General features: G+C 36.4%; 3 protein-coding genes across 3 annotated transcripts; 1 reads left to right on the forward strand and 2 right to left on the reverse strand.

Annotated features, from left to right (window-relative positions):
* Positions 1 to 1,039: 1,039 nt before the first annotated feature.
* Positions 1,040 to 3,249, reverse strand: foxi3b (forkhead box I3b). The gene is made up of 2 exons (XM_084133482.1): positions 2,463 to 3,249; positions 1,040 to 2,201 (listed from the first exon to the last, which is right to left on the reverse strand). The coding sequence occupies exons 1-2, from the start codon at positions 3,055 to 3,057 to the stop codon at positions 1,654 to 1,656; spliced, it is 1,143 nt and encodes a 380-aa protein (XP_083989608.1). The 5' UTR covers positions 3,058 to 3,249; the 3' UTR covers positions 1,040 to 1,653.
* A 623-nt stretch (positions 3,250 to 3,872) lies between these two features.
* syce3 (synaptonemal complex central element protein 3) lies at positions 3,873 to 4,791 on the forward strand. The gene is made up of 3 exons (XM_084133483.1): positions 3,873 to 3,979; positions 4,276 to 4,384; positions 4,469 to 4,791. The coding sequence occupies exons 2-3, from the start codon at positions 4,276 to 4,278 to the stop codon at positions 4,648 to 4,650; spliced, it is 291 nt and encodes a 96-aa protein (XP_083989609.1). The 5' UTR covers positions 3,873 to 3,979; the 3' UTR covers positions 4,651 to 4,791.
* Positions 4,792 to 6,331: 1,540 nt separating this feature from the next.
* On the reverse strand, positions 6,332 to 13,961 carry lcp2b (lymphocyte cytosolic protein 2b). Its single transcript, XM_084133481.1, has 15 exons — positions 13,710 to 13,961; positions 13,127 to 13,189; positions 11,941 to 11,987; positions 11,398 to 11,463; positions 11,269 to 11,297; positions 11,130 to 11,164; positions 10,839 to 11,037; positions 10,657 to 10,730; positions 10,505 to 10,568; positions 10,350 to 10,430; positions 10,198 to 10,246; positions 10,049 to 10,115; positions 9,711 to 9,785; positions 9,346 to 9,501; positions 6,332 to 6,898 (listed from the first exon to the last, which is right to left on the reverse strand). Exons 1-15 carry the CDS (start codon positions 13,785 to 13,787, stop codon positions 6,773 to 6,775), a joined length of 1,209 nt encoding a protein of 402 aa, XP_083989607.1. The 5' UTR covers positions 13,788 to 13,961; the 3' UTR covers positions 6,332 to 6,772.
* Between the last annotated feature and the right edge of the window lie 889 nt (positions 13,962 to 14,850).

Below are 14,850 nucleotides of genomic sequence, written 5' to 3' on the forward strand. Positions count from 1 at the left end.
ATAATATAATACATCAAAACATAGCCTTTCAACATTTCTCAATTAAATAAACATATCTATTTTTTTACTACTATTGGTTATCACTATGTCAGTATCAATCATCACACTTTCAGGTGTTCATTTTAGTGGATTCATTCCCGTGTAGAATGCAGTTGTCACTACCAAAACTTGGCAGTGTGTACTTGAATGTTGTTGTTTTTAGCAACATGGGAAAAAAAAACTTTTATTCAAATAGTAAAAGGGATATATACAGAAGGAAGAGCGTTCCCCTGATAATCACTTAATCTGTCACTCATTTTATTTAAACACAAGCTCACTGAGTTTTTCATTCTTCAAATCACATTATAATACAGACCTTAGCTCAGTAACCTCAGGTATTAATCACCTTTACGTTAAAGTTGACAACCAAAAAGTCCAAATACCCAAATATTTTTATTTTAAGTTTAAACAGTATGTCAGTTGTTTTATCATTTCAAGGTTCAGTATTATGTTTGTTGAGATGTTTACTTTTTTTATGACAAAATAAATGTCTAAAGGCATTTGAAGTCACTATATATATACATACATACATACATACACACACACACATATATATATATATATATATATATATATATATATATATATATATATATATATAAAAATAATGAGCTGTCCATTTGTGTCGGTCTCCACATTAATGGAACAGGAATCGTATACGTGACGGAATCTGTTAACCATCAGTCACTGTCTGGCTGTATAACATTTTCTGTTAACTAAACAAAAAGATCAAGCTCGAGCAACTAGTGCTGTCTTACATCTTATTATCTCCCATGTCATCATCACAAATTTTAAGTAAAATTGAAGCACTGCCAAAAACTGTGGGATCAGCAGTAGCCTACATAGTACAAAGTGAAAGTCTCTAGAGGAAGGAGTGACAGTTAAGAGTGACCTGGTGAAACAAGTTCTAGTTTTTTCAAGGTCATCTTTTTTTTCCATAGTCACTAAATCCGAGTCAAAGTTTCCTTTTAATAAAATGAAAAGTTTTTTTTGTTTGTTTAATAAATAACATTATTCAACTGAATAATATCCGAGTCAATTTTATTTTAAATATTTTTTTTATTAAAAAGAATCAATATACACCCTTAGCGACCTCATAGTAAAATAAAATAAAATAATAAAAATAAAATATACTCGAACATTCACACATACCCAACTTTACAATAAACAAAACACATTGTCAAGTTAAAATACAAAGACTGACAGTATCATGTTACAATACCAGCATGCAGCAGAGAAAATCTGCTTCACCATATGTATTTTAACTGGAGTTTCTCTGCCCACAAAAGACGTGATTCATCAGTTCGCTTTCATTACAGGCGCTTGAATTCGGTTTCAGTAATATGAGTTAAGAAAGAATTAGGTGCGTAGAATGGCTCGATGTCAGCAGCTGACCTCAGGTCGGAGCTGCTGATAACAGGGGCCTTTGCTAGAGTCAGCCTGTCATATCTCATGCTGACTAGGCCATTCCTGTGGGAATTCATTCGTATCTTGTGCCCACAGAACTCAGAGGAGTTTGGTTAGGCCATAGCAGTGTATAGTTTCAGGAAAACAACAGTGGTTTTTTTTTTTATCATTCAGCTTGTCTTTTCTCGGTGTCACCCGCTTCCCCTCCTATACCTCTGTGCCCTCCCGGGGGTAAAGAATACCCGTCGAGCTCAAACCAGGGTAGAAATGCCCATTAAACTGACTAAGAGTAGGCCCGTTGTAACCTAAATTGGAGTGGGAAGGTGATGGGGAAATGGATGGCGGTGGGGGCAGAGGTGATACCCACTCGGACACCGTAGAGCTGGGGGAGTAGGTGCTGAAGCCTGCGGGTTGCGAGGCTCTTTGTGCTCCGTCCACTGGCAGACTGAGCGTAAAGGGACGACTCAGGGGATCTCCTTCCATGTCGAGAGAGCCAGCCGTGACCCCAGACATCTCAGTCAGGAAGTTGCTCAAGCATGGCGACGGACCTGTGGATGTGGGTGAAGGGCCCTTTTCAGGCGAAGTGGAAATGTCAACGGCTTGATTTTTCGGGCTGCCCCTGCCATTACTGTCTCCTGACTCAGAGCTGCTCTTCTCTGGGATACAGTCAGACTTTCTCTTCCTCTTGCGTCTGAAGTTGCCATTGTCAAACATTTTTTCACAGTTCGGATCTAAGGTCCAGTAATTGCCCTTACCTTTAAAATGAGAGATACATTTCACATTAAATACAGTTTAAAAATATATATATTTTTATTATTATTATATTTTTAATATTTCTATAAATAATATTTAAATGATAAACAATAATTTGTAATGTTTATATAGTTAATAATATTGTGTGTGTGTGTGTGTATATATATATACATTTATATATACTAAGTTAATAATATTGTGTATATATACTGTACTACTGTATTTATGTAATAAATAATAATCAAAGTGCCGCAAAAACTCACCTGGATCATCTTCATCTCGTGGAACCTTTTTGAAACAGTCGTTCAGAGAGAGGTTGTGACGAATAGAGTTCTGCCATCCTGCTTTGCTCTTGTTGTAAAAAGGGAAGTTATCTGCAACATACTGATAAATCTGACTTAGAGTGAGGCGGCGTTCCGGTGCACCATGAATGGCCATCGCAATAAGAGCAGAGTATGAATAAGGTGGCCTGACCAGCTTCATAAGATCCTCTTGAGAGGGCATGGAGAACCAGCTCAGATCCCCAGCAGGAACACCTGGTCCCCCAGGTCCCAAATAGGGCCTTTGCATGCCGTAGTGCTGGGGAACAAAAGACGGTCCTGCAGGGCCAGGCGTTCCACCCAGATAAGGAGCGCTGTTCATCCCTGGGCTGTTGAACCACAGGTAGGGGTTAGGCGATGAGGCAGCATAGTCTCCGAGTTCATACGAGGTAGGGTTCGCTCGCTGTGGACTCGGCAGTGATGGAGGGGGATAGTAGCTGTCGCTGTACATACTCAATTCTGGAGGTTCCTGTCCCAAGCTAGGGAACTGAGGCCCACATCTCGTCGGAGACTGACCTTGAGATTCATAGGATGTCATTGCTTGGTGATCCTGATGGTGCTCCACTTGGGATTAAAAATAAGTGTTTTTTCTTCTCTTTCTCTCTCTCTGATGACCTGTTCTTCTTTTTTTTACCTTATGGTCTATGAATATTTTCAGGAGCTCTAGCGCTGTTCTGCTTGTGTCCTCTCTCAAAGCTACTGTGCTTTCTTCTGCAGTATCAACATTGTCACTTGTTGCACCTGTTTTATGCATATAGCACCTCCTCAGCCCCACCTTTTTGAAAGCTTCCACGTGTTTGGGCTCTTCCATGACCACCCACCCTTCCACTCCTCTTCACCTGAAGGCATTCAGACTTTAGCCTTACTGACACACTGGAATTTTCTGTTACAACCAAAAACCTACAACCTAAAACTCCTGGGGAAATATATATATTATGTGGAGCAAGCTCTTTTATTTATTGTTTTACTTTTATGATTAATTTATTCATGAAAAAGTTTCAATTGCAGCTTTTATTTGAAAGTAGAATGGTTGTTTACGGTCATTCTACCGTCATTGTAACGTACAATTCTCCTATTTAAACTGCATTTCCTTTAAAAGTGTTGGTAACATTTTTTTTTTATAGCGTACAAAAACCTTTTTAGCTAAGATAGGCTATGTTCAAAATATTGTTGTTTCAAATAAGTGCTAATTGTGTGTATTTACTTGTTTGTTTATCCACGCCGGGACGTAATGACGTAAATGAATAGTTGTTTTTAAGCTAAGGCTTCCAAAATAAAGCGAAATTTATATTCGAGTTGATTATCACACAAGGTAGCCTATGCCTATGTGAGCCGCGTGCACGCGAGAGAGAGCCGTTAAATCTGCGTGTCGCGTGCATTGCTCGAGCTGAAGGAACTGTCAGCTGTCTCAATAAAACAAGAAACATTAAAGGTTGTCTGTGGTTCGCTACATTACCAAGGTAATCCGCGTACGTTGTAAATTTCTACTCACACTAAATATATATTAATTTATTAACGTAATTTAAGTTAAATCACTCTTTCTTTGGCCTGAGGTGGACTTGCCTATAACGTTATTTGAGTGACGGGAGAAAACTATTGACGGAAAACGAACTGATTAACGTTAGCTTATGTAGGCCTACGTTTTCAACTTGTTCTTATTTAATCCATAATTAAAATGTACCTAATTAATTTAATATGAGAGTTTAAGTAGCGTAACAACAATTCAGCTGGAGTTACGAAGTTTGATGGTTTTTAGATGACTGAAGATATTTCGAGTGTGCAGTTATGTGAGGACTTCGGTCGTGAGTGTTTACAACTGAACCAACATTTGGAGAAGATGACTGAACAAATGGAAAATATTTCAGGTAACGTTAGACTAACAAACTAATAGTGCATTCCGTTTAATAATAATGCTGTACTTTGTCAATAATCATTTTCTTCGTCCTCAGTGAATTTGTCTTGGATGGCCTATGATATGGTTGTACTCCGCACCAGTCCAGATCTGGCTGAATCCCTCAAGAGTCTGGAGAATGAGTTTCTCAAGTGCAAAGATGTCATCTGTGGTCCCACCGATGGACAAGATAAAAAATGTCATCCTGATGCTCAAGAACATAATATCCCCCAAGAATAGATTCAAGTTTTTGTTTAGAACAGAGACCTCTGATGTTGTTAATATTGTTAATGCTTATGCATTAGCCTAGATTAGCCAGAGTTATTCATGTTGCCTTGTATATTTGTGATTTTACATGGTTATTTTCCCTCACACAAATTAATAAACATATCAACAAAGCAAACATGCCGATTGTGAATATTATTCATCTAATGTCATTAAAATGCTTCTAAATGTTCAGCTCATTATATTACTTTTGTATGCAGATTTAATTGTTCTTCCAAATTTAATGATTTATTTTGTTTGCACATTTGGGAACATAGATTTGCACATAGATTTTTCTTTTGGATGTACATTAACAGTAACCTTTGCATAATACATAACAGAATGCTTCTATTTATATACTTTGATTACAGTAATCATAACTGTAAACTGATTTACTAAACAGTTTTACAAATCCCTTTCTGAGCTTCACGAGGTTTGTAAAATTTGTTGCAAAATGCTGTTTTTATAAGAAGGGATGTGTGACGGGATTTTTAGATTTCTTTTCGTGCATCCCTTTAAGACAGATAGAGATCTTATAAATGATTGTATGATATCATTTTCTTACTTCTGTATGTAATGGACTTACAGATGGAGCCTGAGGCAAATTCCACCAAGAACAGTGAACACGGAGCCTCAGCTGGCCTAGATTATATCTTGAAGCAGTTGGATTTAATGTCAGAATTTATGGACCGATTGGAAGGTAAATAAGTTTGACTTTTTTCTTTTCTTTTTTTTTGTTAGCATAATTCAGTGACTGTTAGTGACAGTTGTACCTCATAGTCACTGCCTTTATTTAATATTTAACTTTATGAAATGTAATAATAATGCACAATTTTGAAAGTCATCTCCACACACCCATGTTTTGACAATTTTGAAATGTACTGGCAGTTTAATAGTTCCTCTTTCTAGAGTGCTGACAGAAATTCTTCTGGTGGCTTTCAAATGGGTATTACTTGAACAAATCTTTAAAAAAATGTGCCATCCTTGCCAGGGGTGGCAGTTAGCGATGAGCCAGAGCTAAGACATTAATCTTTGCTGGCCGTCAGTGCTAACACAAACATATCAGCACAAATCCTCCAGGGCTGTCAATAATAATTAATTTTATTATGTCATAGAGCCATGAAGTTTAACAAGAAAACATTGGCTGCATGGATCTATTGCTGTGCCCAGCATATCCACTCAAACATGAGCATCTTTGTATATTTCGAGTCACTTGCATTTGTGTTGCCGGCTTTTTGTGGATTATCAAGCCCTGCAATAGCAATATTTTACATTGATTACTGTAAAATAATAATAATGAATTAATAGATTTTTATTTTGGATGTACGTTAACAGTAACCTTTGCATAATACATAACAGAATGCTTCTATTTATATACTTTGATTACAGTAAACATAACCTGTTCGTGCTGGTTATGTTTCAGTCAGTCATAATGGAATAAGAGGGTCTCTCCTTGTGTTTTTATTGCTGTATGTTCAACCACTACACCCTTTGTTTTCAGTGAAGACCCAGCTGCTGCAGTGTAACCTGACCGTGTGCTTCACACACCCTGAAAAAATGGCGTGCCTCCAGACTGACGTGGAAACCCCAACATGGTTAAGCCGTGCACAGATGATGGAAGACTAAATATGTAACTCAAAGAAGTACACTTGTGAGGTGGAGTTTACTATAATTTACTTAAACAGCACAATTTAATAAGACAATATTAAGATCAAACACTTAAAGCATTAGAAATATTTAAATTAAAACAGACAAATGTACAGTGAGTTGATAAGTAAAGTTGCCACTAGCTAACATTGAGTGTAAAAATGCCTCTTGATTTTAACATTGAAAGTGTTTAAAAATTTAAAAAGTGTAGACCGTCCTGTCTGATCGAATCAAACTAAATATGATTTATTAATTTAGTCATATACTTTGTATACTTTTTCTGAAGGACAGATGAGTGCTTGCATATCCTGCCGTTGAATGCCAGCACCTATAAATGCTCATTATTCAGACTGAATAGTGTCTGAATTCTTTTTTGAAAGTCTTTTTGACACTGGAACCCAGTCAGAATTATAATGCTAACTGGGTATTATTATTAAGATTGTTCTGTGGGTCAGTAACCTGCTGGGTGCATAAGACAGCACTGCCGCTGAGGTCCAGCTCCACGCTCCATTCCGTCTATCAGAACCAGTGGGGTCTTTGAGTGGTGCGCGACCATGTCCATGACACTGGAGAAATTCTGTGACACACATGCAAGTCGATTGATTGAGGGAACTTTGAATCTCACTGAACCAATAACAGTCACCACAGCTGGTAATCTAATACACACTTCACTCTTTACAGTTGCTACTGTAGCCTACTGTAATGTAGATTTGATACACAAATTTCTAAGGCCTCTAAATTATCAACATGATCGAATCTGAAAAACTTCACAATCTTCATGCCTTCTATCGTCTGATTGATAGTCTATACCTATCATAACTTTTTCAGCTTACTTTTTAGGCCTTAAAGGGCCCATTTACACAACACTGTTGTCAACTAAAAATGGAAAACTTTTTATGCGTTTTGGCCGTTCATTTACACCACAATGGCGTTTTGGTGGCCTGAAATCACAAACTTTTGAAAACCAGTTTCAATGTGCAAGTTTTTAAAAATGACACCAGTATTGTCTCAGTGTAAACTACAAAAATGTGAATCTGTGAAAACAGTGGGCATGCACACGCGTATTACGTTTTTTGTCTATAGGTATGCACGTTTGAATGCGTATGTGCACAGGTGCGTAGTCTTTCTTTACAAAGTCAACTCGCCAACTACTGGTCTGGCATGCATAATCGTTACGCGGATCCGTGTGAACAGGGATCGTTTTGATTATGTTGTAATCTGTAAAAAAAAAAACATTTTGTGCATCATTGTCATGTAAATGTATCCTTACTATAAATCTAAGAAGGCGTTTACACAACACCGTTTTCAACTAAAAACTTTTTATGTGTTTTGGCAGTTCATTTACGCCACTCTGGAAATTACAAGAATGGCGATGTCAGGTGCATGTGAATGACGTCTTCAGTCTATTAGGCGTTTATAGACCTTATTCAGAGCAGTACCATGACAGGTATAGAAGTGAGGCTGTGAGGGACATACCGTGTTTTTAATGTCATCCTCTGTAAAAAGCTGTATAATTATATTACTTATAATTTTCCACAGCCCAGATTGTCTGGTTTTTTTTGTCTACTGGAATTTCTCGGAAAGATATTTTGCAGTTTTTCGTTGGCAAAACAATCCAAAAATACATTAAATAACAGTACAGCCAGGGTTTGAAATGAACTTTTTCACTCACCGGCCAATTTTTCTACTACATTAAGTTACTGGCCATTCAGAACTTCTATTAACCAAAAAGAATATATATAATAATAATAAAAAAATATATATATATAATATAATATAATATATATATTATACAATTTGTATTTCATACATTCATTTCTTATTCAAACAAAATCCTGTCACCCAGCCATCTCCTCCCTTCCTCTTTCATTCTCATCCTTTTCATCAAAAATGTGTTTTAGGTGGACAGATCAATACAGTACAAAGAACATTAAAAAAAATGTAGGATGTTGGAAAATAATAATGTCTTTTCTGTTAACCAAATGCTTTTTAATCCTCGCTATTGTTTATTAAATGTAAATGAACAAGCGCACCGTAATTTGTTGCAAGTGACAGTCAATTAACAATTAGTGACAATCAAGTGACAATTAGTGACAGTCATGTTCAAGAAAGACAGATATGAGCAGATTCTGCGCAATATACTGTATTGAATATATCATGATGACTTCAAAGTATTTGCGCTAGGCCTAAATCTGCGCAGATTTGTCTTACACGAACTTCTCCAGCAAAGTGAGTAAATATAATAAGTGACACGCCAAATTGGCTAGTGATTTGTCAGCGTTACCCGCCACAGTTGATTTTTACTCGCATTTGGCGGGTTGGCGGGTGTTAATTTCAAACCCTGAGTACAACCCAGTGATTCCCGTTAAAAATCAAATATGGGGCTGCTGTGAATAAGGTCTATTGTTTCTTTACAAAGTGACATAGCCAACTACTGGCCTGGCAGCACAATACAGTGTTTTTTAGACGTTTTCACAGACTTTTACGTTTTTATTACATCGTGGTCATGTAAACATACAGTAAAAACATTCCCCTTCAGGTTGTGGTGTCTTTTTGCTGTGAAATCTTTACTGAAGAATAACTTATAGTAATAATATTTCAATCAAATGATACATCAGGCTTTTGAGGAATGTTTATTTGTACATTTCTCATTCATCTTTGTAAAGCATTATATGTTTTGCTCCCCACAATAACAGAGAAAAAATTAGCATTTAAATAGCGTCTTACTAAGACATTATTGGGAGAGAAATATGCGAGTAGTCTGCTATACTGTTATAAAGCTATCAGAATTTCATCTGAAGCTTTGGCCATATAATTATCAGCAATTGCACCAAATTGCATGTGTTGCTTACTTAAGCCCTTTGAATAAAATTGTGGTATAAGTTAAAAGCCTGATGTATCAAATATATAAAGAATATAGAATTTATATCTTATAAAGAAAACAAAACAAAAAACATTAAAAAATCGGATAACTATTTTATGTCAGGCTTTACATACATTTCTGTCATAATCAACAGATATTACCTCAATGCCATTTAGGCCTGTGCCTAGGGAATAGCCATCACTGCTTCCAAGGAAGCGGATCTGGATGTTGTACACTTTTTGCTGGTGCAGCACCATGAGTGTGTATGGCTGCTCTGTGCAGCCCTTTGAGCTGTCTCTCACCAAGAAAGTGCCATCCTAAAAAAAGACAATGTCCATCACTCAGTGTGAGTGTCTTCATTTCATTATACACTTGTTTTTTCTATTTTTTCCCCTCTTTCTCATATACAGGGCAAAGATCTGTATTTTTTAAGTGTAAATAATTCCAATTCTCTCACAAAAGCTTATTTATTCCACATTTTATACAAATTATTTTAAGGAAGGGATACTTGAGTGGTGGAACTCACTTTATTCACGTGTCTGAGTGAGACTTCGGCCTCTGCTCGTGTCATTTGCCCCACATACCACTCTGGATCCATGTCCTGAGAGCATAACAAAGAATCAGCCTTTACAGTGTGGTCTAGTATGTGGTTGCTCTCATTATTACAGTAGGAATTTTTCTGTGATAGGAAACAATGCTCAAGACTGGACTTTTATTTCCTTTGTTTAGCTTCATTGTCAAACAAACCACAACAGTGCCATCTTGTGGTTGTCCAGCCTAACTGCATGTCTTGGGTTTACATTTTGTTTGTGTGTCTCAAATACGTCTGCTGTCATGAATCATGATTATAGGTAGTGCACTAACCTGCCCCATCATCACATTTATTTGTACAGGTGGAGGAGGAAGCTCTTCCCTTTGTTGGATGTCAAATCTGTGTTGAAGATTGAAAAAAAAAATGTAGGCGCTACTGATCTCCGACTTAACGAATGCAAGTCGTTGATAAAGATACTTACCTTTGTGTGGGAAATGTTGATTTAGGAGGCATTGGTAAGGTGTTTCTTGCTGTAAGGATTTAAATTATAATGTTTAAGTTAAGGTACAGTAAATGTGATTACCATACAATACAGAAGGTTTTAAACGTTTTCAAATGAAAACTGAATGGTACCTGGTTTGCCAGTATCTTTTTTTGTAGATGAGCCAGGTTTCTTACTGCGGTCTACCCTTGGCACAGCTGGACCAGGTTTGGCTGTGGATATGATTTGCAGAACATTCAGACATCATGATTTCATATTAAAGGAATTTGAAATTGAACTCACTCACATTGATTAGGAGGAACGAAAGGCCTGTGTGGAGAGGGATCCGGTCGTGATGGAGGCTTAGATATCTGAACGTAAAGAAAGGCTTTACTTGTGCAGGACATTACAGCATTTACAGTAAGATGAGTTTGAGATTGTCTAAAGATTTTTACTTACATTAATAAGCCCTCTGGGAAGAGATGTTGACTTGTTGTTCTGGGGTGGTCTTGGAGAACCACGTGGGCCGCTGTCTACACAGAGCCACAGAATAGAATGGGTGAGTGAATCCTCTGATACATGGATTCTTTTGTTCATGGGTATAGTGATTTGTTTTTTGTTTTTTTTGCATTATGTGTTACCTAAATAATCACCATCACCCAGAGGCTTTGAAACACGAAAGTGAGTCGGTACTTCACAGGGTATTTCACTAGGCGGTGGTTCATAGTCATCATCAGAAGTGTCAGCTTTCTCATTATCACATGATTCTGCGCATATGTAATTGTCTTCACATACATTATTATCTGGCTCCTCATAGTCATTGTCACTTTCTTCTTGGTCCTGGAAAAAAATAAATGCACTTTTTGCATTTAATAATAATGTCCAACGATGGTGGCGAGAAGACTTTTAAAAAGTATAACATAGCGACTTACAAATTCATCAGAATCCCAACCTGCTGGACTAGGTTCTGCATATTTTTCCCCAAAGAAAATATAGAAACATTTTAGGTTGTGTGTGTTATGGGTTAAGTATAACCACAGTTGTTTATGTAGCTGCACAAGAGTTAGTTACCTGGGTTTGGAGGCATCCGATGATCTGATCTAGTCAATACAACATTTTAAAATGACAAACTCTCAAACATGAAGAAAAAGTTGTGTTACAAAAATAATCATGTAATTATGAAGTACTGATGTTGCTTACCTATGAAACAGACTCTTCTTTTGTTTGTTATTCTGGTTAATATCTTTGCAGATCTTTGTGATAAATCTTCCAAATTGTAAAACAAAAGTAAAGAAATAGCAATGATCATTACCAGCTTAACAGACAATATATTTTATTTTTTCATCAATATTTGGAGGCAAGTTTAAATTAGAGATATATTATGCAAACCGTCTAAATGATGGTTAGTCACTTTGTACATTTAGGAGATTTTTTTTAGAACTCTGTCTGCAGGCTTTTTAGTGTCTTGTATTTGACAGTTGTTATAATCTATATTAGTGTTTATGTAGCTCAAACAGTGGAGCATAGTGCTACCAAAGCCACAGTCATGTATACGATTTCCATGGAATGCATGAACTGATTAAATAAAGTTTGCTTATACTTAGTAAACTTTTGTTAAAATTGTCTGCTAAATCAGACAGGACAGAGCCAGTAGGCACATGCCCTTTATCCCTAGCCTATATGTTTCGTTTATACATTTTGCCATCTCTGAGATTTTGTTCTTGTTGTTGAGCTTAAACTTACGGGATATGCGTTGTGGGAAACATCTTCATGTCCTTATCAGTCATGTTCTAGAACAAGATATAAACAGGAATTATTATGTCTATATTGATTTGACATTTCTAAGCATTTCGGAGCATACAGTACTTTGCAAAAGTCTTTTGTATGCACAAGGAGTCCATCAATAGATGGTTTGGTCCACACAGAAATCTGATCTCATCGAGTTCATCTGGGATTACATGAAGTGACATAAAAAAGAGAGAGAGAGACTAAATTCATAAGAACACTTGGTAACATCTACAAGGTGCTGTGAGAAATTTATGCAAAACTTTAGTACTGTGAAAGGTTTTAGGCACTTTAGGCATAAAAATACATTATGGGGATGTTTGGAAAAAAAATAATGTCATAAATAGATTTTATTTATCACTTTATTGTACACCTGCGCACAGTTTTTAAAGGGATACTCCACTTTAAAATGAAAATTCTGTCATCATATACTCACCCTCATGTTGCTTCAAACCTGTATGAATTTATTTCTTCTGCTGAACAGAAAGGAAGATATTTAGAAGACTATCAGTAACCAGACAGTTTCTGGTCTCATTGACTTCCATAGTAGGAAAAAAATATACTATGGAAGTCAATGAGACCAGAAACTGTCTGGTTACTTATAGTCTTCTAAATATCTTCCTTTCTGTTCAGCAGAAGAAAGAAATTCATACAGGTTTGAAACAACATGAGGGTGAGTATATGATGACAGAATTTTCATTTTAAAGTGGCGTATCCCTTTAAGATAGCTTTGCAGGTAGGTTTTTCCAAGATGCTTGGAGAAGTTTATTCTGAGACATTTATTCTCTTCATTTATTCACTCGATGGTGAGATCAGTTCTCTCTGTGGACCATGCCGTCTGTTGTCGTACTCCTTGTGCATTCAAAAATCTCACTGGATTATTTAAGGCAAAATGAATGTTTGGAAATTCATTTTGAAAATACATTGATATATCAACATCAAATGTATATTTCCTACTGGCACAATAAAATTAAAGATTAATTACTACCTTTAAACATTTTTTTTTTTTTTTTTTTAAAGAATCTAACATGCCTAACCTTTGCACAATAGTGGATATTGTTTAATGATTATTATATGCAGCATAGATTTAAGTTGTAAGGTCTGAGTTGTAGTATATGTGTCATAGAGCGACAAAAAGACTCACCAAGAATCTTGCACCATTCATATTGCTTTTCTTCACCACCCTGTCACACCCCAGCAGTTTCATCTGAAAACACAAAAAAAGTGTGATAACTAAAAACTGCTCTGTAGTCATGCTTCGCACTTAAACTCAGTCATATACTTTTGAAAAACACTTTACTGACTATAAACTTTTTTTTATTATTATTATTATTTTTACAATATATAGTTTTGAATTTTTTACAATATACTTTATTGTATAATATACAAAATTATTGCAAGACAAGGCTATAAATTAGCTGAGGTTATCAGAAACAAGACACAACCATCAAATAGTCGTGTTTGGAAAACCACATTGCGTGTCAATCCATCAGCCACACTTGAAACACAGCAACTGAAGAACAACAGTGTGACTAAAAAAGATCTACAAAGATTACCCTTCCAAAGAGCATTCAGAGTCTGCTAGAAGCCTCATTATTATAATAATAAAAAAACGCAATAAAGGGTTACATGCTAAACTTTATAATGCTAACAACTGCTTTCAATATATTTCCCTTTAATTGAATGCATCTAGCACTTTAGTCAGAAAAACAATAGGATGAACTCACTTTTTTGAAATAGTCAGCCAAGTTTCCAGAGTTCCAGCACATCACCTCTGATTTGGTTGGTAGACTTTCAAAACTCATTGTGATTGGAATGGTTGTTTTTCCAGTTTAGTATAAACTGACTGTTCTACAGTTATCTATAATGATAGCTAGTAAAGTATACAGCTTTGATGAAGATTGCAAGGCGTTTGTCTTGCTTGCGGCTAGTTGGTCTGACTGAGTGTGATAATAATGTTGACGCAGAATAGCTGCCTCTCAGCTCTCTCTGTTTCCTGTAACTTTGTATAGAGGAAGTGCCTCATCACCAAAGATGTGAAATTCAAAGCTTATAGGTTTACAGAGCATGACTGTATATATTTGTACATAATTGCACGCTTGATTCCCTCTAACTTAAATGCATCAAAAACGTACTGTATTAATATTGTGCATGTTTAATTATGGGCAATGTGGTTGCATGTGTAGGTTAAGCATTGCAATAGTCCACTAATTATAGATCAGTCACATCCAGTTCTCACATGTTCTAAGTACAGCAAATAACTAGGCCATGACCGCAAATAAATATGCAGACAACATAAGATACAGAAAGAGCAATGCATTTGATCATTGTAGATCAGCACATCCCCGGTGCCTATTCACCTGTTAAGCATTGCATTTTCCAAACAGAAACAGGAAACATCCCTTTTGGGAACAGAACAGCATGCAATCTAACACCAAGGTGAGATGTCATGGCGCTCATCAGTCAACCGCAGGACTCCAAGAATGAAGAAGCTTCTTACCAAGGGCTCTTTGCATAGGGCTGCTAGCTTGTGTTTTAACCAGCGGCTCCTGACCGTAAATTTAGCTATAGTGCAGATTCTGGGTCTTGCCTCTAGTTTTAGTCCAGTCATTTTAAGCCAAAATGGGGGTCAACCTTGAACAAATTGCAACAGAAGCAAACTCAACTGATTTTGTATCCTCAATATGTCCTGAGTAAGGGAAAAAAGCCCCAAAGAATCCCATTAGGGGAAAGTTTTGAAAAAGACCCAAATATAGCCTATTCATACGCCTATTCATTCTTTTTCTTAGGGTTGAACCTTTAGATATCACCATGAAAATTACTGAGTTGATTACTTGCATCAAGACAAACAAAAAATGTATTACAAGT

The sequence above is a fragment of the Abramis brama genome, assembly GCF_963993115.1.
Source record: "Abramis brama genome assembly, chromosome: 13".
Lineage (NCBI taxonomy): Eukaryota > Metazoa > Chordata > Actinopteri > Cypriniformes > Leuciscidae > Abramis > Abramis brama.